The sequence below is a fragment of the Sceloporus undulatus genome, chromosome 1 (assembly GCF_019175285.1).
Source record: "Sceloporus undulatus isolate JIND9_A2432 ecotype Alabama chromosome 1, SceUnd_v1.1, whole genome shotgun sequence".
In the NCBI taxonomy this organism is placed as follows: Eukaryota; Metazoa; Chordata; class Lepidosauria; order Squamata; family Phrynosomatidae; genus Sceloporus; species Sceloporus undulatus.
In genome coordinates, this window is record NC_056522.1 from 162,056,936 (window position 1) to 162,079,908 (window position 22,973).

Here is a 22,973-nt window from a genome sequence, read left to right on the forward strand (position 1 = left end):
TATGCTTTCTTCTTGCACTTTCCTAACTTGTTCAGGAATCTTGACTTCCTAGCTGTTGTTTGCTAATTTTCAGTCAGTCACTGAATGCTAACTCCAGTTCTAGAAACTCACATTTGTGCATAGGAGAAGCAATAATGCACTGCAAAAAGTACAACAGAGACATTTGAGTTTTCCTAAGAAATATTCTGTACCCTCAGAACAGTATTTTATCACTCTTGAGAGTCCTGTGATGATATGTTGAATACAGCTGTTATATAGGTGGATAGATATCTGTTTAGCACACATACCAGTACTTGGCCATTGAAGCTGTGGCAGAGTCCAACCGTTTCTCAGAGTGAAGATGGAGACAGCTATCCAAAAATGCCCGGCCTACACAGATCTGTGTTTTCATTTCTGCTAGCTTGTGTTGAACAGTCTTCCCATTTGAAAGGGGGAAAAAACACATTTCTTTAAAAATATGACTCCCATCTTACAGGCGTTTTTATTAAGACAGAAGCAATATATGCCAAAAAGTGCACAGTCATAGGATCATGTTGTGTGTGTAACTATGTATGCTATCTCTCCCATTCCAACCAATGGAAGAGTAGTAGACCAGTGTCCAGCTACTTGCCTATAGCTGGAGGCACAGAAATTATATGACCCTCACAGACCTCTGGAGGAACTTCAGCAAGTCCCAGAGGATACCTGCCATTGTGCAGCCAACTACAGGAATATAACTGGACATTTCTATGCCGCTTCTCCTGCTCTCCATCAGACAGGAAATGACAGCATGGCGGGCTGCAACAGAGAAAAAGTGGATTGGGGAAAATTTTGATTGTTGAATAGGTGATGGAGAATTCCAACCTCTATAGAAACTAGAATAATGTGTTACAGTGGCATAAGATGGATTGCAACATTATCACTCATTAACAGGATCCAAGTGATCAGCTTCAGTATTAATTTTGACCATGATTTCATAAACAGGGTTCCCTGGAACCCCAGGATTCCATGGGAGGCTACTAGGAGTTCTGCAAAAGTCCATGAAATAAGTTCTCTCTGTCTTTCTCTCTCTTTTTACTGAACTGTAGATACAGGACCAAAACACACTGCCGAAATAATCCAGTTTGAGACAGATTTAACTGCTAGAGAACCCTGGGAATTGTAGTTTATTGAGGCCCCAGAGCTGTCTGACAGGCTTCATGTCTCACAAAACTACAGTTCCCAGAATTCCGTAGCATTGAGCCAGGGCAGTTAAAGCAGTCTCAAACTGGATTATTTCTGCAGTGTGTTTTGGACCATAGTAATTTTAATGCAGGAGTTCACTGAGACTGGGAAATCAAGGGTTCCTCCAGAGTAAAAAGGTTGAGAAAGGCTTAATACAGTTCCTATTTTCTTCTGGCAAATCTAAACCCAAATAAAAAAATACTGCGTATATATAGTTTGGACATGAAACCGGCTACTGCTACTGGGCTTAATCACAGATTGAAAGGAACAACTCTTGCTGCCAAAAAGCCACAATCACATGCCATATGAGCTCGCACATCTGAGCAGTCATGCATAAGACAATGTTTTACATAAAATTAAAAAACCTCTTTGAGAACCAGTTCCAATAGAATCCTGGTTATTTCCTAAATTTTATTTGGGTTAATGAAACATACAACGCTACATGCAGTGAGCCAAGATGTGGGTGATGGGGCGGCACAGACAAGCTTGGTCCTGTTTCTCCTAGTGTGCACAGAATGCACCACCCACAGAGTTAATCCACACTAGCCATTAGTTTGAAGGTTTGCTTGTAAACATTGGTTCTATTCCTCATTCTAGAGAACATCTGCTAAGATAATGGCAATGAAACATCAAAGACACATGTGAGAATGCCCCTAAAATTATAGCTAAAACTGAATCTACAGATCCAAAAGCGGGCTGATTAAAAGGAAATGGAGATGCTTCTGGTAACAGCTAGACAATCTATCCATGAACAAAGGATTAAGCCACATAATAATAATAATAATAATAATAATAATAATAATAATAATAATTTATATCCTGCCTCATTTGCACTCAGGCACATGAGGCAGAAGGCAGAGGGCAAAGAAAGGCTAAAGTTGTATGGTTATTACTTCACACTCCAAATAAGACTTCTCATATACCCACTAACCCAACATATCTAGGAGGGGAGCAATGCAGGCATTACAGCAGGGCGTTAGAATATATTCACCTATTTCAGGCCAGCTCATATAACCAGAAGTGATTTTTCAGCTACTACAGCTAAAGCTGTTTATAGGCAAGGTCCACTATCTTGCATTGGGCTTGCATACATTCTTAAAGCCAGGCTAGCTGGCACTATACAAATGTCATGTAGTCTAAATAATTGTACAAAACCATCATAAAGGCTAGCTGTTGAACTTCTTACTAACTTTAATTTTCCAGAAAAATTCAAAGGTGGCCTGCCCTGTAGAACATGCTGCAGTAGTCTACAGATATATTAAGCCATTGATCACTCTGGCCATACTTGCCTTCTCCAGCTGGGGTACCAGCGAAAGCTAGGAAAAGGTGTTTCTTTCTGAGATTCCAGAAAGAGTGCTGGGTGCACATATATCTCCAACAAGACTGGAACCATCTCAAAATGATGCCCTCATGCCCTGTGCCAGACAAATAGCCCCAAAAGTATCAACCACCACTCAGTAGTCCAGCAGGACCATCAAGGTAACCAAGGCTGAGTTAATTTCGAAATCAGGCTAGAACCCAAAGTAGAAATGATCCAAGGATTACAACGTGAAAGACTTTACAGGAGAGGCAAATAACCCTAAATACTCACCTGCAAATGTGCAATTGTTTTTCCAAAAGCTTTTCTCTGCTTAACATAGTTCCTTGTTTCTTCAAACATGAACTCACAACTGGCAAGTGCCATATCAGCAATCAATAACCTTTCCTGGAGGGAGAAGACAAGGGGTGGGGGCATTATCAGATGGTTTTGGTCTCAAAGTCTAGAAACAACAAAATTTCTCTCTGTCTCTCTCGCTCTGCACCATACAAATTCTCATGTTTCACACTCCACAGTCCTGAACTGTAGATGCATACCTGAAAGAGACTATTAAGCTTTTCACAAAATATCCAATAATTATTCTCTCTTTGTGGTTTACAGCAGGATTTTTGAACCTACGGTGTTAAGTATGTGGTGGGGTGTTAAGTGTGTGTGCGTGTACACGCACACACATACTCTCACTATCATACCTACTTATATCACCTATATAAGCTCCATGCAGATAGTCAATCATGTAGTCAGTACACATGACAATAAGAGATCAGGATTACACCCACTAGTCCCTTGAGCAACTTCAGACACCAGATCTGCTTTCCCCCAGATCTTGAAAAGCCTTCCTCCCAAGTCATGGCCCTAGAAGCTCCTTGAGGGGATATTTCCATTTAAGCATAATTGCACACTCTAGGACTTGTCTTGGGTTAGAGAAAGGTCTTTTTAGGAAGAGATGGGGGGTTTAAAGCCAAAAATAACCCAACCAGGCCACCATGTTCTGGGGCAGTGACTTGTCATTTTAGGGATAAAAGCTGAGAGGGGAAACAGGGGGCCCTGTGGGGCTACAATGGAAGCCCTAGAGGCTGAATGTGTCCCACTAAGTACACTTTGCTTACCCCTGTCCTATTTCCATTGCCTCCACAAAGCTGAGGTTCTCTTTGTCCAGGGACCTATGGGCTGGATGTATCACAACAGGCACAAGCTCCAAATGCACAATACATATATCCTATGTTGCATTGTTTGTTCTGCATAATGTGATGAAGCTATTTTGTGACATTAAAGCTCAGATCTGTAACACAGTAAAAGCTTCCCCAAAAGTTTCCCAGTACTACTGGAATCAGCAGGTAGTGGTTGTCAGAAACCTGTGCTGGAGATCAAATGTTGCATGGTGCATAATCTGTAGCTGGCCATTTGTTGTAATGAACAAATAATGCCTTTGTGTGAATTTCTCTAGTGTGGTTTTATGCCTTAGCATGGATTCGTCTCTTTCTCTTACCTGAGGAAGCTCTGCCATTAGATAATAGAAGCCTTTGTTCTCCTGTCCCAGCAAGGCACTGGCAGGCAGGCGAACATCTTCAAAAAAAAGCTCTGCCGTATCCTGATTTTAAAGAAACAAAACCACAATTTGCCATAATCACTGTTTTTGATAAATTGCACTAGCTTTTTCCCCTTCTTGCACACACAATCAATCCAGTGGGGACAGGACAGTGCTGGAGGAAAAATGTGGGCTCATGAGGGCTGCACATAGGTTGGGAGGAAAATGCTGATGAAAATGACTAACTGACCCATCCAACTTCTACAGACCACTCAAGATATGATAGCCACAGTCATGTCCATCTAGCCATATGGCTGCTCTGTTCATGTAGTGAGCCTAATTTTTTAACATCAAAGTAATGTGTGAATTATTCAAAATAATCTTCTCTCCTCATTCAATTTACTTCCCCCACAATCCATCAGCCCAGGAATCTCTCTGCCAGACTGGCACATATCCATTAGTGGAGCTAGACTGGAGGTGGTGGGCACAAGAAGGAAGAAGAGAAATAAAGTTTGGACATGGGAATAGCAGAGAGCTAATGCAGTGGAAAGTTCAGCTGCCTTCACCCACATACTTCTTTTGAGAGTAAAATCCTATCATACTCGCCCACACTGTATGTTCACAAGGCAGACACATAAAACAACAAATGCATCCAGCTGGATTCTGAGTAGAGCTCTCTGTGGGCTCACAGAATTTATCTGCCTCACTAAGGGAAAGCTCATAGAGTTTAGGATGAAGCAGTTTTGAAAACTATGCAAGTATACCATCATATCTGCACCCACCCTCCAAGTAAACCCCAACCTACTATGTATTTTCACCATAAATTAAGACATGAAATTTTCCTCAGGTTGCAATGAAGACCACATATATACAATGTGGCTCCTAGGACTCACCTGTGCTTTCAGACCTATTTTCTCCAGTTTACGTCCTTTGATGAACCCTTTCATTCCATTTTCCACTAGGAAGAGACTTATGCCGTGAGCAGGGGAACGGGCCTCACGGTTAGTAACAGCCACAACAATCACTAAGTCACTCATCCAGCCATTAGTAATGAATACCTGAAAATACAGCAAAAAGCAGTAAAACAACTCTGCTACTACTATTATTTCTTTTGTCTTGGATGCAACATTGCTCCTAAGGCACTTTGAAGTGGCCACTGTGGTCTATTCTGAACTCTAAAACCCATTCTAATAATGCTACCACATAGCTAGCCACTCTCTGTTGTGCTTGAGTTAATGATTCAAACTTTTGCTGCTAAATTTGCTCTTTTGGTTTTCCTGCTCTCTCTATTTAATAATGATAATTATTTATATGTCCTGCCTCTTCCAAGGATCGAAATGGGATTACAGTATTAAAATAATACAATACAATTGAACAATCAATAAAATACTAATACTGAATTATGCATCCCTATTAGTTACCTAAAATCTTCAAACCTCAATTCACGTACAATCATACTTAGAGAGGGGGGTCTTAGTCATCGTCTCTATACCAAATCTGATGGTAATCAAAGGTACAGCCATGATAGTCTGGAAAATCAAAGGGATCTTGTAGCATCTTTGAGACTAACTGAAAGAAGTTGGTAGCATGAGCTCATGGTAGCATGAGCATAATCAAGATCACACTGAATTGCTGTTTACAAGAAGAAATGATCCAGAAGAAACCTGAAGAAAATCAAATTCTGTCCTCTGGTTTAAGGTAGAATCTTTTAGATTATTCCATTCTCTGTTAGGCAGAGGGAGGTTATTGCCTCATGTGACATTGGGCTGGCCCAATGACCGTGATGCCTGAACATGGATATGATCCAAGTCTCCACAGTTCTAGTTCATCTCTAACCACTAAATCAGTGTTTCCAAAACTTTGGTCCTCCAGGCGTTTTGGACTTCACCTCCCAGAATCTCTACCCAGTTTGGCCAACAATTAGGAATTCTGGGAGTTGAAGTCCAAAACATTTGGAGGACCAAATTTGGGAACCACTGCACTAAACCATGTATGCTGCAGTTTCACTATAGGGTTCAAGGCAGTGCAATTAGGATTACCCATTTTATCCTCATAAAACCTCTCTAAAGTTAGTTAACCTGCACTAAGTATGTTCAAAGCTCTTCTCCTCCTCAAAATTCCTGTCAAGGGAGTAACAGTTTTAACTAAAATTAACAGCCTGTAAAAGCAAAGCTAATACCCTGCAAAGCAACAGCATGTTGTCAGCATCCAAGGTGACATTTTCCCTGAAGCCTCAACAATGCACACACCAAGAAAGGAACTCCTTCTTTGCACTGATGTAGTCAAGTTTTTAATTTGCCTCCTTGGTTTCCCCCAGGCAATTTCATGCCAGGGAGGCCAATCTGCTGCCAACTCTTTTGAACTGTGAAATATTTGAGCATTGGTTACCCTATTCAGACCAACCATGTTAGAGTACAAAAAGGCCAAATTCTTGAGATGTTCTTTATATCTTTCCCAGACAAAAGGAGTACAGAAAACTACCTGCTAAGCTGATTGAATATTGAGGCTGCCAGCAGTGGTAACCATGTTGATTTGGCAATGAGCGTGCTATAAAATGCAAAGGTTGATGGCTTGGCAATGCTTGATTAAAAGATTGTACAATGCCAAGTCCACAGTTAGCAATTTAAAAACAAAGATCTCCTATGCAGCAGGATGAATTCCATCCCAAAGCCACAAGAACAGGATCCTCCCTGTACATACCTTACTGCCATTTAGAATCCAGTCACTCCCATCCTTTTTTGCGTACGTTCTAACACCCTGCAGGTCACTAAGAGGACAGCAAATCTTAAGTATAACAGGGAAGATGCATAATATTTAAAATAATTCTAGAAAAAACATAGATGAGACAATGGAGAAGAAACACACGCATGCACACAAGCGCGTGCACACGCACGTTATCCAAATAGTCATACTGTGCCATGAACCAAAAAAGCCAGAACTAAAACAAATTCCAAGACCCAGGAAGGAACTAAGCACATATAAGAACAAATCTGATTTCCAATCTGTGGAGGAATATAGGTCAGGAAAGTAATTTAGGCTCCACTCTGATGGAATCCCACACCACCATCAATCCTCCTGGAGAAAAAGCACCACAATGCATTAGAGGATAGGAGTGTGACAAGGGCACCTCCTGCTCTCTATCTGTGACCTCGGTAAGAGCAGCTCTCCATGGGAGGGATCCCAAAAGGGCATGTGGGTGCAATAGGCCCTGTAGAGATCCTTGAAATATGCACATACCACACAGCCCATCCTAGAGACACTCCATCTATATTAAAGTGGGCACTAAGTGACTTAAATAGAATTGTGGCCCACCTTGCAACAAGCATCACTGCAGACTGCGGGGACATATTTGAATAAACAGGTATGCTCATAGCTAGCTACAGCAGTTTACAAAGAAGCTTTCAAAACTCAATAAAGAGTACTCATACACAAAACGAAAACAAAAAAGAGAATAATTCAAGGTACATTCCTACTTTTGTGGCAATTACTCGCTTCTGTTTTGTCCAATAGCAGTATTTATTCCTCAAATAGCAGCTTCTGGATCCATTTTGTTTTGTTTTGAGGGATTCATCACCTTATGATTTCTTGCAACAAGCATAACATTCAGCATTTATTGTATATGTGGGTGGTTTGCAGACCACATCTGTATCCTCTGAGATCTCCAGAGCAATTTAAAAATCACATAAGACACATTTACTTTGATGTGGGCTGTGGACTGTGTGGCCTTCAAGAAGTAGTTGGATTACAACTCACATCAGCCTGAGCCAGCATACAGTCAATAGAAAAGAACACTGGGAGCTATATTCCAATAGAGAGAGTGTGGAGTAACTGTTTGAGCACTGGACTAGGACTCTGGAGTTCAGGGTTCAAATCCTCATTCAATCATGGAAAATCACTGGGTGACCTTAGGCAAGCCACTCTCTATCAGCTTCAGAGAAAGGCAAGGGCAAACCCCCGCTGAACAAATCTTGGACACAGCAACAACAATCTGATGACTTTCACACTTGCCCTGTTTTAATGGGACTTAAATTCCAAAAAAACACACACAGAACAATGCAGGATTATTTTGGCTCACCTTCCAGCCCCAGGCTCCGTCATAGCTATTGCACCAATGCATTTCCCCGCTGCCATCTCTGGAATGAACCTTTTAATCTGCTCTTTTGAACCATAGTTTGCAATATAAGGCATAACGATATCAGAATGTAAGCTGAATCCTGGTCCGGTACAGTTAACATACATTCTGGAAAAGCAGGAAAACAGAAACAGAAGTTATTCGAAAAGCAACTTATGGCTTGGAGCTTTTTGCAGACATTTTGCATACGTTCTTAAATCACATGTAGAAATCAAAACCATGAAACATTTCATACTTTCAGGTAACTAAAGTTTTATATATTTTGACAAACAAATGAAGCAAGGGAGTAGAACTACTTAAGAAATGAAATTGTGGAACAGCTCCACCTGTTGACAATTTGAAGAAAGTTATGGTAAGTCCATGATCCAAACCTAGAAGGCTGTGTTGGTTCAGAGACAGATAACCATAAATCAGCAAACAAGAGATGTTCTTGACTATGCTGGCAGTGATAAGCCTGGGTCAGGGCTAAACCACTGCAGACTGTGAGTTACTCTCCCTCTACCCTGTGTATAATTCACAGGGTTGTTGTGAGGATAAAACATGGAAGAAGAGCCATGTAGAACACTTGAGCTCATTGGAAGAACAGTGGGATATAAATGCCCTAATGAAATTTAAACATAATTGAATAATCCTCTAGGGGAAAAAAACATCGTCACAGAAAGTTAGCATGCATGGGACACAGATTCAAGCCTCCTCACTGATGTGCTAGTTGCCTGTAGCAAAAGGATGAATGGATAGATGGATGAACATTAATGAAAAATGAATGATTGTCTTAGTATGCAAAAGCTAAAAGCTGTGAATACAAGTGACCAGTGACAGGTTCTTTCAACATCTATTCTTTATTTCCTAGAAGGGCTGCCACATTGATGTACCGTATGTTATTTAGATGCCCCCCAAACATATGGCTATGATTTAGAAGGAGAAATAATATTAGGCGAAACAGTACCAAAAGAAACATTCATCATTCTCCACAATTTTACCAGTCAAATCAGTAGCACCATGCATCTGCTTTGAAGAAAAAGTCATCTGGAGATATGAACATATTTATTGCATCTGGTTTAGATGCACTGAAGAACTAAGATTTAAAAATAAGGTGAGAAGGAGAGAGGTCTTTTCACTACATCTGGTCCCAAGAGATAGTAAATCTGTAGCTGCAGTGAAGTGCAATACAATGAAGTGGCCTTGAGCTATGGTTACTCAACCCATCCAACTTCATCATGAAGGCCACTGACACTCAGAGATGGTCCTTTTCACACTACATAGTTATAGCACCATGGCTGTACTTTACCTGCCCTGCAAGCATCCTATGGAGTTTTGGGAGTGGAAGTTCAGGGAGGTGCCTTTAGAAACCTGGAATCCTGTGGTGCCTCTGACCAAACTGTGAGCCCCACAATTCTATAGGTTGAAGCCATGGTAGATGGAGTGGAACCATACAATTATAATCATGTTGTGTTAAAGAGCAGCTTGAAACATGGCCTCAGTCTGTAGATATTCTCAGCAGATGATGCATTCAGGCACCACTGACTAAACAGAGGGAAATGAGGGGGAATATAATCAATGACTGCCTCTCTTTCCTCAGCCATCTCTTATTAATTGGATTCCACTATTCTAAATTCAGAGTCACAGCACTCCGTCCTGAATGCTTCAAGAAGCGGGGAGCCTCTTGCCCTCCAGATGTTAGGAAGCTACTTAGCCAAAGATCCCTCATCACCAGTCAAGCTGACAAGGATGAAGGGAATGGGAGTTGCTATGATTTAAGAGGAAAAGAAGGCTAGTTGATGGACCATATCTTTCTATATGAGCCTGCTTAAGCTGTAAGATCTCCAGGAGAGGCACTTCTCTCTATCCAACGACATTCACAGCCAGGTTTGATGAGAATGAAGGAGAGGGCCTCCTCTGTGGATGCTCCCACACTTTGGAACTTTCTCCCTAGAGGAGTTAGGATGGCTCCTTCTTTGTTGTCAGGTTAAAACCTTTCTGTTCCAGCAAGGAGAGCCAGTGTGGTGTAGTGGTTGGAGTGCTAGACTAGGAGAGGGATTTAAATCCCTGCAGGATCTATAGATCAACTAGGTGACCTTGGGCAAATCACATCCTCTCAGCCTCAGAGGAAGGCAAAGGCAAACCCCCTCTGAACAAATCTTGCTAAAGCACACACAAACACACACATAAAACACTGCCATAAATCAGAAACAACTTGAAGAATATAATTCCAACAGTTCCAACAATCTTTTGGCAATTGACTGTTAATAAAAGAAGAGCTTTTTATGGTGTTGAACTATTTCTAATCTTTCTTTTAAAGCAGTATTTTAAATTGTTTTAATTCAGTTATTCGTCTGGTAGTTTTAATCTCAACTTTAGTATGTTTTTAACTATATGTGCCTTACATTGTAATTTTCTGCCTTCTGTAAACCCCTTTGATTCCCAGTCTGGGAAAAAGTTGGGATACAAATGGGAGGGAGGGACACCAAAGTTTCTCTAGTGCTGGCCTAAAAGATTATCCCTTGAAGGTATTTATTCACTGTTACATAAAGCATCAAATTGTTTAAACACTATGCCTGTCTTTTTAGGATCCTGTTTAAGATCTCAGATAAAAGGGGTAAAGAAATTATTGGTTACCGCTGCAATGCTGTAGTAGAAAGAAGAGCTAAGCTGAAAGAAACATGGAGTAAATTATGCTATTTTTCACAAGATCTGCATAAAATTCAAAACAGACATTTGTGGACAAGGACTTACATCACAATGAAGAATAAACCACAAGCCCAACAGGATCAAGGGACTCTTAGAAGAATTAGCAACTAAGAACAATTGCCTATCATTTTACTACTAGGAAACATGAAGGGAGACAAGGCAACAATGAGTTGCAAAATGAACGGGTTTTTCAAAGGGCACCAAGTACTTACTGCTCTTCCCAAACAACTGCTGCAGATAAGAGATCCCCTCCAATGCCACCATGTTCTTCTGATATATTGATACCCAGCAATCCCTGTTGTCCAGCTTTTTCCCAGAGTTCTCTGCTCACCTGACCAGCCTTCTCCCATCTGCAAACAAAACAAGATTAAGTCAAGTCAGTGGAATTCACTTTATGGCTTCTGTAGTGGGTATAATACAGATAACTGTGCAATAAAAATAAGGTTTTATTACATTGGGTAGGGGGGTGGCTCTAGCAACAAAAAAACCAGTATGTAACCTCAGGATCAACTGTGTTATTATTTATATGAAAAAGGAAAGTGTGCAAGCACATGTATAGACAGTACTCTTCACATGGTATGGTCAGGACTAATAATATACAAACATATCAAGCAAAGCATTATAAAGCTAAAATCAACAATTTTAAACAACTGGAAATACAAAACAAGTAGGTCTCTGCAAATGCCTGGTTTGAATTGAATCTCCATATACATAGCCTTGGATTAAACATATGCTGAACTAAAAACATACCCCAATAAAGACAAGTTCCTTTTTTGCTTGCAGTGTAAAGTTAGCAGGCACAAACATCTGAAGTTTTAGTTATACTAGCAATCAATGATTTCATAGATCGCAATCCTTTTTCTGAGACCAGGGTTCAGTTCCCGCTTGGACATAAAACCCACTGTATGACCTTAGGCAAGTCACACACTCTCAGCCTCAGGGAAAGACAATGGATAGGGGCACCGTAAATCAGAAATGACATGAAGGCACACAACAACAACAACTTTTTTTAAGTTACTCTAATGTTAGGGCTGGTGCAATTTTTCTTTACATTCAGCAAGCAAAAATGGGGTGAGGTGAGGATGCAACATTTGCAAAACTGAGCTGTAAAATGAAACAAATTAACTGATTCAGTATATAGAAGAAAGCAAACAAACAAACAGCACTTATCTGTGTGTGCCAAAGAAGGTACAAATAACAGTGTTAATTCTTTTTCTTTTAAACAATGTATTCCGTATTTGTGAGAGCCAGTGTGGAGTAGTGGCTTGAGTGTTGGACTGCAACTCTGGAGACCAGGGCTTGATTCCCTGCTCAGCCCACTGCTCTGATCAAGTATTGCCAAGAAAGCCCCGTGATAGTGCTGCTTTAGGGTTGCCATGAGTTGGAAACAACTTGAAGACACACAACACATACCCACCCTGCATTTAATAATGAAATTCATGCACACGTAAAGGGTCACCAGTTTTCAAGTACTATAGGATGTGATGGTGTCAGCATGTTCTCAAACAACACAGATGTGTTGGTCAGCCAAGCATCCAGCTGATGGCAAAACAGAAGAGAGTTGAAGTGGCCTCTACAGTGGTTAGTCTTGGAAGAAAAGAAAGACAGTGAACCAGCGAAGGAGAGCACTCAAGGCAGCTTAGAAGCACAGAGCCAGAAGGGAACAAAAAAGACATTTAACTCAAAAGTTTGCCATATGGCAGGATCAAAGCTTGGAAGTTATTTTTTGCCAGAGAGACATGACTGGCCATTTGTACATGATTTCACCCCCCCCCCCCCCCCCCCACCCCCATAGGGGGAGGCAAAGTCGGCACTAGGAGCCCTGGGAGTCTGTATTGGGCCTGTAGCCAGCACTTCACCTACGTTTGTCATAAACAGATGAATTGCATGTGTCTAAGGAAGGATATTCAACAAGAAATGATCAGTTGTAGAAAAGGTCTGAGATTCCTGTTAACCAGATAAAACTGTTGGAAAATGCTAACCAAGCAAGCATTGTTTTTAACCCCCTTCACCCAGTAAGAGCTTCCTGCATGCCTCTATCCTAGACATACGATCTCTAAAACTTTGTCTACTGGCTCAGTCACCCACTGTGGGCAGGTAACTAAGCCAGTAGTGCCATTAGGGGGCTGCAGACCACATCGGGTGACACCACAAATGTGGGGTGACACTCGATGACCGCCCCCCCTGCTGTGCACCCCTCATTTCTGCCATGCAAAGCTTTGCTTGCAAGTAAAGCCTCGCATGGGAGGAAGGGGCAAGGCCCAGTTCTCTCCCCTCCGTGCCCCACATGACTTTACATGCAAGTAGAGCCTCACATGGCAGAGAGGGAAAAGGGCTAACCCCCCCCCCCGTCCCTGCCGTGTGAGGCTTTCCTTACAAGTAAAGCCTTACGCAACAGGAATGGGGAGGGAGCCAGGCCTTCTTCTTCCCTGCCACACAATGCTTTACTCATGAGTAAAACCATGCGGGACAGGAAGTTGGGAGCATGCCCTTTTGGCTTTGCCCCAAGCCCCACCCCCTGCACCAGGTGACACCCCAGTTTGGAACGCCACTAAACTAAGCAGCTACACCATGTAACCATGTTTGCAAGTGCCTAAAACTGCTCTCTCTTTTCTTCTTTCTCAAGATGGTGAGTGCAGGCTATTCTCAGCTGCTCCTCTTCTTGAAACTTTCCTGTAGTTAGCCACGGCTTAGGCACTGCATGTACAGTGGGTCCTCGCCTTACACGGGGATCCATTCCGGATCCCTCTGCGTAAGGCGATTTCCGCCTATGCTCAAGCCCTATTGGAAACAATGGGGCTCGTGCACGGCGGTGTGGCAGCGCGCAGGCTGCAACGGGCGCACGTGCCCATTCAATTGAATGGGACGCGCCGCCCCTTCCACCCCTTCCGCATCCGGCGGCTTGAGCGCGTATGCTCAAGCCACGTAAAGCACACCCGCGTATGACGCCGGCACGCTGTATACATGTTTGCTTGTAACCTTAAAATAATTAGTAAAGTTTTTAGTTATGAAAATTCCATATTGCTTGTTTGCTTTGCTTCATTAATCAGTGCTTCCACTTGTGAACTTAGCTAAAGAAGTCTGAGTCTTAATTAAACCAATCTTCCTCTTTCCCAGAAATGGGGCTAACACCCTGGCAATCTATTATTAATTCAACAAAAACAATATAAATGGTTCAGACAATTACAAGTTAAACTTAATAAATAATTCAAACAAGTTAAAGCATTTTTAAAAGACCTAAAGTTTTTAAACGCCATGCACATGCTTAAAATTCAAATGCTTGGATGGGCTCTGATGAAATGATGTGAGCTTAGAATTAAACTAGGCTCCAAAGGCATTTTAAAAAGCCACATGTTGACCTAGCATTGAAAAGAATCCAAAGCTGGCAATACTCAGGCCTCCAAGAAGAGAGCGTTCCACAAGTTAGGTACCAAAGCCACAATTAACACACATTATATGACCAAAGGAGAAGTTTAATCCTTCATGATATATACCTCAATGTGTACACTCAAAATAGTTAAAGTGAGAACTGTTCAATAGTGCATGGTGTTGTTCCCTTCTACCCACTGAAAATGCCCTGTCAATACCACTGTTAGTCTGAGGTAGGATATTTCCAGTGTGAGAAAAGGGTCAGACTCTCCTGCTTTTGGAAGAAGTAGAATGTCATTTATGATCAGCTCTAACAGAACCAGGGCAGGGAGGATTTACCATATTTAACTTACTCTGCATGATTTGGAACCACAGCCTCCTGGAAGAACTTTCTCACACTTTGCCGAAAGATGTCATGATCTGAAGAAAAGATCCTTCGAGTTCCAATGTCCATTAACGTTTTAGCAGAGGATGTTTCAAGGCGTGCAGAGTCATTTTCAGTATGAAGGTATCTTGAAGAATAAAACCAGATAGTATAGCTTTAGAAAAAATATCACATTATATTGCTTTTGTTGATGGATTTGTTTTTAATTATATCATTCTTCCTGGCATAAATTAGGCAGAATTCGAGATTACAGAAATACAGGGCCCAAACAGACAGGCCAAAATAAAACTGCTGCGGGTCACTTTGGAGGTATGCTGTTTGAATGACACACGCATCTTAAGAGGGCAGAACTGTGTCAAAGCTACACTGCAGTCCTTAGGACTGGAGCATGGCATTGGAATGGCTTCTGACCTCTTAGGGTGCATGCATCATTTAAAAAGCATACCTCCAAAGTGACCCAAAGCAACTTTATTTTGGCCTGTCTGTTCAGGCCTACAGTTGCCAATGATAATAGCAGCCATGTGTAAAGCTACTCCCACCCCTCAGTAACATTTAGTAGAACATCCTCATCTCTTGCTGCTATTACACTGAGTATTTCTATAGCCAGCAGCAGTCAATCCTGTGAAGTGGAGACTGGGTAGCTCTCGATATAATGACATTAAGGGTATGTCAGTAGTTTTGTACCCATGTACTTTTTCCATTTGCTGCTTTTCTGTGCTTAAACATTTTCTTCTGTGCTGCTGGCTTTATCTTAGTCTTTTGTTCTGCCTCATTAGTCTTAGTTTAGTAACTCTTAGTCTTTTAAATATTTAATGTTTACACTCCTCACATAATTTTGTTTAGGGAGGTTGTTTAAAAGTGCAGAAACATAGACTCGTAGAATCTTAGAGCAAATCTTGATTTCACTATTTTATATAAGGGAAATCATTTTATTCTGTATTTAATGGGACTTGAGCATCCACGGATTTTGTCCTTGAACCAAACCCCAGTGGATACCAAAGGCCCACTATGGTTATTCCCAGCGGATCAGTATGAGAACTTTAGCACTATTACCTAAACTCAATTCCTTTGTCAAATGAAACGACTAATAACTGTACCATTAATTCAGTACTCTTGGATTCAGGTTCGTCTGGGATTGAAATTGGGCTGGTTCAATCTTAGTTCAAACCTCAGGCGCTTTGATAAGCAGAATTCTGTTCATCCAGATTCACTTCAGTTTCCTCTTGTTGGTGTTCTTAATTGACTTATGGCAACCTTATGAATGAGAGACCTCCAAGTCACTCTGTCTTTAACAGCCATGGTCAGGTCTTGCAAACTCAGAGCCATGGCTTCTTTGATTGAGTCTAGTCATCTGTAATGCAGTCTTCACCTGATGTTGGGTCTCCCTCAATGATACTAGCTGGACTGGTGTGTCCAGGAAGAGGTTTGGCACACCTCATCTATTTGCAATGAACTATCAGCCTTCCTAGATAAGGCAAGAAGAAAATGTTCCACGATCACTGCAAACAACTTCAAACACCCCACTCAGAGACTTGGTCCTTCGACCTTTAGACTACACATCAACCACCCGGCTTCTCATTTCCCCAGGTGAACTATGTCATTTATGATAACTGCAATACACAATAATGCTGGATGGGGAAAAAATTACAAGTTCTAATCACCTATAATCGTTATGTTTCATGGAACAAAGAAGAAATTATAACCAGAATACTAAATATCTGAGTATTCTCTCTTTGCCCATCCCAGTTTTTACTGCACAGTTATAATCATTTAGTCCGTTAGCCCTTAAAGTTAACAAATTTGGGGGCAAAAACATACAGTGCGCCCGTGTCATACGCGGGCGCGCCATACGCGGCCTTCAGCATACGCGCTCAAGCCGTGGGGTGTGCGCGGGGTGGCGCATCCCATTCAATTGAATGGGCGCGCGCGCTTGTTGTGCCCTGTGCACGCCTGCGCCGCCACGCACGAGCCCCATTGTTTCCAATGGGGCTCGAGCATAGGCGGAATTCGCCTTACGCGGAGGGATCCGGAACGCACTGTACAAACTAAAAATTCAGTTTAAAAACTGGTTAAGGAAGAGAGGTCAAACTGTATCAACCCATGCACAACTGAATACACATTTTAATTTGGTTCAAACTCCTAAGATAGGGTGCCACCACAAGAGAAGGCCCTCTCTTATCTTAATAGGTGCCACAGAGAAAAGGACCTCATCTCATGATCTGATTGCAAGTGCAGGCTTGGCTGGCAGGAGGTGCTCATTCAGATACTAGGTTGTAAGCATCTCCAGAAGTAACTGTGTTGGCCATACACCAAAGTATAGTATGAGCCAAAATCCACAAGACAGTGATACCTTTATGGTGAAAACCCAAATGCACATTATACATGTTGCAAGCTTTCAAAGCTCCACTGGCTTCTTCATCAGGCAAAATCATACAAAAGAAAGAAAGAAAAAAATTGATGATGTTAGTCATAGCCCTGCATATGATCTAGATGTTGTCATCAATTCAGATGTTATGGAAAGCTATTCATGCAGGTTGTAAGGAGTCAGTCTCTCCTGCTAATGAATCAGCTTTTATCAGTAAAATGGGGAAAAGCAATTCTCCACTCCTCCCCAGTTGAATCTTGCATGCCCTCACAATCTAAGAGGTGAGTTTTTTTCTAGAGCAGACTGCAAACCATGGAAAGGAGGAGATATATTACCCCATGATATAAACAGATATCTATCTACTTGTGCAAGACTGCATTTTAAGTCATACCAGTCATGTCTTGCAACACAATGATTTTGTTTCACTATATCTGTAATGAAATAGCCACATAATGAATATTACTATCAGCTTGATCCTCAAGCCAGCTAAACTAGACTACCTGGATTTAATGTGGCATCACCCTATTGACTAATAGAACTTGACACAGTAATTCAGCTCATCAGCTAAAATTTATTAATTAATTCATGTTGGGGTTTGCATCCCACTTGATTTATAGGAGTTACAGGGTTATGATAGGAAAATTTAACCCAACACTAAATAGCAAAAGAAGTAACAGATAGCAAAAAAATAAGTTGTATGATAGGTCTGTCTATTTTCTCACTACTGTATCTTACTATCTTAAACCAATGATTTTTCTGAAATATCCTAGCCTTATCTTTCTCCACTTTTGGATATTGCTCAATTACCTCTTACCCCAAGCTTCTTCCTACCCAGAATTTCTTCTCTACCTCAAACTCACTCCCATCCATCTAGCTTGGGAGCCAGCATAAGAAAGCCAGAGTGATCTAGTGGTTTGAGTATTGGACTAGGACTCAGGAAGACCAGGTACCCGTTTGCACTACAGAATGATGTTATTATTCCACTTTAATAGCCATGGCTGCATCCTGTGAAGTACTCTTGGGATTTGTAGTTTCATCAGAAGCATCAAAGAAGAATTCTGGCTGGGGATTGCAAGTGCCCCTTAACTACCACTCCCAAGACCCCATAGGATGGTGCCATGGGAGTTAAACTGGAATAACAGGGAGTCCTGGCGGCACAGTGGTTAAATACTGGTACTGCAGCCACTCACCCATAGTCACAAGATTGTGAGTTCAATTCCAGCCAGGAGCTCCAGGTTTGACTCAGCCTGGCATCCTTTTGAGGTCGCTAAAATTATTATTATTATTATTAACCTTTATTTATGAAGCACTGTACATTTACACAGCGCTGTACATACAATCTTTTTAGTTAGACGGTTCCTTGCCCTCGGGAGTACCCAGTTTGTTGGGAGCAACTGGCTTACACATTGTAAACTGCTTAAGAGACTGCTTACGTCAGTATGAAGCGATATAGAAATGTAGCTGCTATTGGTAATAGCACAATATTCTGTTTTGTGGGTCCAGGATTCAAAATTCCTGCTCAGCCATTGAAATCCGCTTGGGCTGTATCTGCACTGCAGAAATAATCCAGTTTGATATTGTATTAACCACCATGGCTAACCATGGAATTCTGAGAACTGTAGTTTGTTTTCTCACCAGAGCTCTCTGACAGAGAAAGCTAAATATCTCACAAAACTACAAATCCCAGAATTCTATAGCATTGAGCCACAGTAGTTAAAGTGGAGTTAATCTGGATTATTTCTGCAATGCAGATGCAGCCTTGGTGACTTTGAACAAGTCATGATCTCTCTCAGCCACTGAGGAAGGCAATGGCCAGCAGTATCTGAATAAAATCCTGCCAAGAACATCGTATCACAGGGTCTCTCAGGGTGACCAGGGGTGCTCCTTTTCCTGGGCATGTCCTACATTGAGCCTTTGTCCAATAGGAATTCCAAAATGCCTTCCATTTTGTGCATAACTAAGGAGCATGAATTTATATGCATATTTGTGTTTTTAGCTTTTATTTTGCAACGTCTTGCATTTTTCTTGAATGTCCTACATTTTGTGATGCCTTGCCCTCCTTTGTGATTATGACACCTGGTCACTCTAAGGTCACCATAAGACAACATAACAACCAAGCTATGAACAGAACACATTATCTGCTGTTGAATACATGCACTTGACATGGGGCATAGTGTTGCTGTTATGTGGCTACAAGTCAACACTTTCCTCGTGTGAAAGACATCATAACTGGGCTGTAAATTGGCAGCAACTCCTCTCCCCAAAACTATAAATAAAACCTGAAGATCAGACTAGAAGACTGATTTCTGGCTGCTTCTGCTGGTTAACATGTTCCTGCAATGTTGTCATTAAAGAAGGCAAAGCATTGCTCCATTTCAGGTCTGATACATCGCCACCATAAAACGCCACATTGCAATAATCTAGGCCAGAGTTCAGAGGTAGCCTGTTCAGTATGGTGTAGTGCTTTGAGTAGTCCAACGACTATGACTCCGGAAACCAGGGTTCGAATCCTGCCTCAGCCATGTAAACCACCTGGGTGACCTTGGACAAGTCACACTCTCTCAGCCTCAGGGAAAGCCAATGTCAAACTCCCTCCGAAGGAGCTTGCCAACCCACGATAGATTCGCCTCTGGGTTGCCACAAGTCAGAAACCACTTGAAGGCACGGAACAACAAGAAGGACTGACAAGAGTTTACCATTTAGAAATAAAAGTTACAGATACCGTATTTTCCTACAATAGCTTCTCCCAATTCTAGCATTGGGATCACTTTGTGCTCAATGACAATCACACAGCAATCACATTTGCACCAGTTTGTGCCTTCCTAACCAGAACTGCCATGTTGTTGTTTCTTAAATGTCTGGTTGTGAGGCAGGAGAGAGACATGACGGCCATTGTTTTTTTTTGTGTGTTTGTACATGAATTTCACCCCCACACACACACACATACCACAATTGGGGGAGGCAAAGTCGCACTAGAGCCCGGGGAGTCTGTAATTGGGGCCTGTAGCCAGCACTTCACCTAAGGAAGGATATTCAACAAGAAATGTCAGTTGTTAGAAAAGGTCTGAGGGATTCCTGTATACAGCATTAAAACTGTTGGAAAATGGCTAACCAAGCAAGCATTGTTTCTTATACATTCCCCCGTCACCCAGTAAGGGCTTCCTGCATGCCTCTATCCTGAGACATACTAATCTCTAAAACTTTGTCTACTGGCTTCAGTCCTACCCACTGTGTGGGCTAGGTAACTAAGCCAGTAGTGCCATTAGGGGGCTGCAGACCCAACATCGAGGTGACACCCAACAAATGTGGGGTGACCACTCGCATGACCTCGGACCCCCACTGCCTGTGCACCACCTCATTTCTGCCCATGCAAAAGCTTTTGCTTGACACAGTAAAGCCTCGCCATGGCGAGGTATAGGGGCAACGGCCCAGTTCTCTCCCCTCCGTTGCCCACCATTGACTTTACATGCACAGTAGCGCCTCACAGGCATGCCGAGGGAAGAGGAGGAAAAGTGGCTAAACCCCCCCACCCCCCGTCCTCTGCCGTGTGGAGCTTTCCTTACAAGATAAAGCCTTACGCAAGCAGAATGGGGAGGGAAGCCAGGCCTCCTCCATTCGGCCTGCCAACACAATGCTGTTACTCATGAGTAAAAACCATGCGGGACAGTAAGTTGGGGGGAGCTTGCCCCTTTGGCTTTGCCCGCAACGCCCCACCCCCTGCACCACCAGTGTGAACACCCCAGTTTGCGAACGCCACTTTCCAACTGAAGCAGCTATCACCATGTAACCATGTTTGCGAAGTGACCTAAAACTTGCTCTACTCTTTTCTTCTGTTCTCCCGGAAGATGGTGAGTGCAGGCGTATTTCTCAGCTGCTCTCCTCTGTCTTGAAACTGGTTCCTGTCAGTTTAGACACGGCTTCGGCAACTGCCATGACTACCGTGCGGGTCCTAGCCCTTACGCGGGGATTCCATTCCGGCGCTATCCCTCTGCGTAAGTGCGAATTTCCGTCCATATGCTGCAAGGGGACCACATGTGGAAACCAATGGGGACCTCGTGCACGGCGGGCATGCGTGTGGCAGCGCGCAGGGCGCAACGGGCGCACAGGTCCCATTCAATTGAATGGGGATCGCGCCGACACCATCCGCCTTTCCGCATCCCGCGGCTTGATGCGCGTATGCTCAAGCACGCGTAAAGCACACACCCGCGTATGCACGCCGGCCAGCTGTAAATACATCGTGTTGCTTGTAACCTTACAAATCAATTAGATAAAGGTTTTAGTTATGAAACAATTCCATTTTTTTTTTTATGTGCCTGTTTGCTTTGGCTTCATGCTAATCAGTGCTTCCCACTTGTTGAACTTAGCTAAAAGAAGCTCTGAGTACTTAATGTAAACCAATCGTCCCTCTTTCCCAGAAATGGGGCTGGCAACACCCTGGGAATCTATTATTAATTCATCACAAAAACAATTATAAATGGTTCAGACCCAATTACAAAGTTAAACTTCACTAACAATAATTCAAACAAGTGTACAAGCATTTTTAAAACGGACCTAAAGTTTGTTGTAAAAACAGCCATGGCACAAGCTTAAAATTCAACATGCCTTGGATGGGCTCTGGATGAATGCTAGGATGTAGCTAGAATTAAACACTAGGTCTCCAAAGGCAATTTTAACAAAGCCACATGGTTGACCTAGCATGTGGAAACAGTAATCTCAAAGAACTGGCAATACTGCAGGCCTGCCAAGGAAGAGAGCGTTCCACAGCAAGTTAGGTACCAAAAGCCACAATTAACGACACATCTATATGACCAAAGGAGACGTGCGACGTTTAATCACTTTCATGATGATATACCTCAATGGTGTAACACTCAAACTAGTTTAAAGTGAGAACTGTTCCATCAGGTGCATGGTTGTTGGTTCCCTTCTACCCACTGGACAAATGACCCTGTCAATACCACTGTTCTAGTCTGAGGTAGGGATATTTCCCAGTGTGCGAGACAGAAGCGTCAGAACGCTGCTCTGCTTTTGGAACGAAGTAGATCCGAATGTCCTAAGTTATGCGATCATGCTTTCTGAACGATAACCAGGGCAGGGGAGGATTTACCATACATTTAACTCTACTCTTGCATGATTTGGAACACTCAGGCCTCCTGGAAGAACTTTCTCCACACTTATGCCGAACACAGCTTATGATGTCCATGCATCTGAAGACAAAGATTCATTCGAGTTACCAATGTCCCATGATGAACGTTTTAGCATCGAGGATCTTTTCAAGGCGTGCAGAGTCATTTTCAGTATGAAGGTCATCTTGAAGAAATACAAACCAGGATAGTCATAGAGCTTTAGGAAAAAATACTCACATTATATCGTTCTTTTGTTGATGGATTTTATGTTTTTAATTATATCGTTCGTTGCCTGGCCATAAATTAGGCAGACATTCGGGAGATTACAGACCAATACAAGGGCCCAAAACAGACACGGCCAAAATAAAACTGCTGCGGGTCAACTTTGTGGAGGTATGTCTGTTTTGAATGGACACAACGACATTCTTAAGAGGGCAGTAACTGTGTCCCAACACGCTACACTGCAAGTCCTTAAGGACTGGAGCTCAGGCGTTGTGAATGGCTTCTTGACCTCTTAGGGTGCAATGCATCATTTAAAAAGCATTTTACCTCCAAAGTGACCAACAAAGCCAACTTTATATTTGGCCTGTCGTGTTCAGGTCCCTACAGTTGCACTGAATTTGATAAGAGAGCGCAATGTGTAAAGCTAGCTCCCACCCCTCAGTACACATTTAATAGTAACATCTCTTGCATCTGCTTGCTGCTTAGTGCACTGAGTAATTTCGTATAGTCCAGCAGCAGTCAATCCTGTGAAGTGGAGACTGTGGTAGCTGCTCCGATCATAATGGAACATAAGGGTATGTCGTAGTTTTGTTTGGACCACATGTACTTTTCCATTTGCTGCATTTTGCTGCTGGGGCTTTAA

At 42.3% G+C, this 22,973-nt stretch overlaps 1 protein-coding gene across 2 annotated transcripts in view; it reads right to left on the minus strand.

The window, feature by feature from the left end:
• Positions 1-22,973, minus strand: part of ACADL (acyl-CoA dehydrogenase long chain) — a 41,635-nt gene that overhangs the window by 5,578 nt on the left and 13,084 nt on the right. The window contains exons 2-9 of one of the 2 annotated variants that reach the window (XM_042445198.1): positions 14,589-14,747; positions 11,079-11,216; positions 8,122-8,286; positions 6,747-6,813; positions 4,940-5,104; positions 4,008-4,109; positions 2,795-2,908; positions 288-415 (exon numbers count right to left, since the gene is read on the minus strand). In XM_042445198.1, the coding sequence (XP_042301132.1) occupies positions 288-415; positions 2,795-2,908; positions 4,008-4,109; positions 4,940-5,104; positions 6,747-6,813; positions 8,122-8,286; positions 11,079-11,216; positions 14,589-14,747 (1,038 nt within the window). The remainder of the gene's footprint in view (positions 1-287; positions 416-2,794; positions 2,909-4,007; positions 4,110-4,939; positions 5,105-6,746; positions 6,814-8,121; positions 8,287-11,078; positions 11,217-14,588; positions 14,748-22,973) is intronic. The other variant, XM_042445199.1, reaches the window with a different exon arrangement.